This window comes from Lycium barbarum, chromosome 1 (genome assembly GCF_019175385.1).
Source record: "Lycium barbarum isolate Lr01 chromosome 1, ASM1917538v2, whole genome shotgun sequence".
NCBI classification, from domain to species: Eukaryota; Viridiplantae; Streptophyta; class Magnoliopsida; order Solanales; family Solanaceae; genus Lycium; species Lycium barbarum.
The window spans coordinates 17,529,747-17,531,989 of record NC_083337.1 but is presented as its reverse complement, the minus strand read 5'-3'; the positions used below and the strand labels follow the sequence as shown (position 1 = coordinate 17,531,989).

At 33.2% G+C, this 2,243-nt stretch overlaps 1 protein-coding gene across 1 annotated transcript; it reads right to left on the bottom strand.

Annotated features, from left to right (window-relative positions):
* Positions 1-788: 788 nt before the first annotated feature.
* LOC132610258 (uncharacterized) lies at positions 789-1,893 on the bottom strand. Its single transcript, XM_060324573.1, has 3 exons — positions 1,794-1,893; positions 1,539-1,723; positions 789-1,454 (listed from the first exon to the last, which is right to left on the bottom strand). The coding sequence occupies exons 1-3, from the start codon at positions 1,891-1,893 to the stop codon at positions 789-791; spliced, it is 951 nt and encodes a 316-aa protein (XP_060180556.1).
* Between the last annotated feature and the right edge of the window lie 350 nt (positions 1,894-2,243).

Here is a 2,243-nt window from a genome sequence, read left to right as displayed (position 1 = left end):
TTCATTTAAAATCCTTGAAAAAGGTTCAGTTATAAACTGGAATTTAATGGGTTTTTCGTCATAGGTTCCTATAAAACCTTTATCATCCATCCATTGGATAGGAAATAATTTATGGATAAATGGAGTACCCAAAATAACTTGATTTGAAATATTTTTTACCAATACAAAGTTTTCAGGAATACAAACTTTGTCTTGGCAAATATAAACTTTGGGTAATTTATAAGTAATTCCCATTTTTTGGCCACTGACAGACCGTAAACTATGAGTAATTTTTTGAAAATATTTTGAAGGAATTAATCCTTCTTGAATACAACTTAAATCTGCTCTGCTATCCACTAAAGCAGTAAACTCTTTTTTGAAATTGTAATCAATTAAAAGAGTAATTTTTATAAAAAATTTGAAAAAAGTAATAATGTCCAATTTTGTCAAAAAACTAGAACTGAGATTACTACCTTCTCCTTCCTCCGTAGGAATAGTTGCTACGGTGTTATCAACTGGTAGGTCTTCTATAGTATTATAAACTGGTGTGTCTATGATTTGTTTTCCTTTTCCGTCTAGTTGTGAGACTCTATGATCTAACGAAGTCTGGTGTCTGCTAAGGGTGGAAATCTCTTGCTTAAGGTTATGAACCTCTCTTTCTAAATCTTAAGTAGTTGCTGGTGTACTTATAATATTTCAGCGTTCTTGGAGGAGTTGCTTAACTCCAGCCATAGTATAAGGTCCTGTAAGTTCTCTAATTTCCACAGCAGTTGGTTCTTCCTGGGAGTGCTGCTTTGAACCTATTTGATCTATAATTGGGACCTAAGATTGGGATCCTTAATATTTTTAAGGAGGTCAACGAGGTTATTACCGTCTAAAACATGAAGACTGTTTTCACTAAACTGGGAAACAAGTTTATAAAACTCATCGTCTTCCTTAGTTTTAGCACAAGGCTGCCCTATTTGGCATGGTTGACACTCATCGTCTGAACTGGTTGAGATATAATTCTCTTCATCTAACACCCTAATATCTTCATCTAAAGAGGGGTTGGAAGAACTATCACTCTCCTTACTAGAATCATCCTCTGGTTCTAGGTTTGAATTTAACAAAATTTTATATAAAGATTCTCTAAGGTCATCATCTATGTTAAGGGCTTTAATCTTCTCCTTAACCCTACAATTCTTATAAAAATGACCTATTCTGCCACACTTATAACAGGCTTTTGGATTTTTGGATTTAATAAAATTCTTTCTTTCCTTGAAAGTCTTTTTGCGCCTAGCTTTTTTCTGCGAGCGGTTCTCCTTCCATTGTTGGAAGTCTTTATGATTTTTCTTATGCCTATGATGATTCTTAGAAGATTGTGGAATATCCATACCAAACTGTCCACAAAATTCTCCTAATTGTTGTCTTTCATTAAGACCATGACACTTGATTTGCTGACTTAGCCTAATTTCATTACATAAGGCTAATCCTTCCTGCATACAAGTACCAATTAGTTTACCAGAAGTATAAGAATTATAATCAATACTTATTTCCCCTTTCCTAAGATCCTTTCTAACTCTTTCTGCAAAAAGTGGAGGGAGTCCATCTATAAATTTGGACTTCCAGTGAGAGTCATTACTCTCTGGTAATTCCATGACCCGGCAAAGAAAAACATCTTTATACCACCTAAATGATGTTAGTGTCTTACATCTAAGATTTTGAAGCATGGTACGAATAGATTCATTATTATCCGTCCATCTTCCTGAAAAATGTTCAAACAATATTAATAACTAGGGTATAAACTATATTAGCAACAGGTGCATGATTATCACCTTCTTGTTTAACAACAGTTAAAATAGAATTACGCTGTGTTGGGGTCAAATAATTATCCCACCATCCATTTAATTGACCAATGAAACAAGCTATAATCATATCTGCAATAAATCTTTCGTCATTTTTATGAATTTTGCAAATAGTGCTATACATCAACATCCTATGAATAGTACAATAAATTTGACGTTCACTATAACCGTCAATATTCCATTCATATATTTCCCTACTACTATAACTCCTCTAATACAATAGCTTGAGGAGTTGGGCGAGGATAATAGTACATCCTCTGGGTAGGCTTAACAGCATAATATTCATCAATTTTATTAATATCTGATGCTATGCGAGCCTTATAATCAATATCAGATAAATATCCATCGTCCTCTGCTATTAAAGGACTGAGTTTTAAACCTTTAAAATTTTCATCTAAAAGTTTTTCTAAATCTGATAAA

Bases quoted from the DNA above. Each gene is read 5' to 3' on its own strand.
- LOC132610258 (XM_060324573.1), bottom strand. From the start codon at position 1,893: ATGATTATAGCTTGTTTCATTGGTCAATTAAATGGATGGTGGGATAAT. The intron at 1,724-1,793 runs GTGATAATCATG...AACATTTTTCAG, and splicing joins AACTGTTGTTAAACAAGAAG to GAAGATGGACGGATAATAAT. The intron at 1,455-1,538 runs GTTAGAAAGGAT...ACTTGTATGCAG, and splicing joins CTCCACTTTTTGCAGAAAGA to GAAGGATTAGCCTTATGTAA.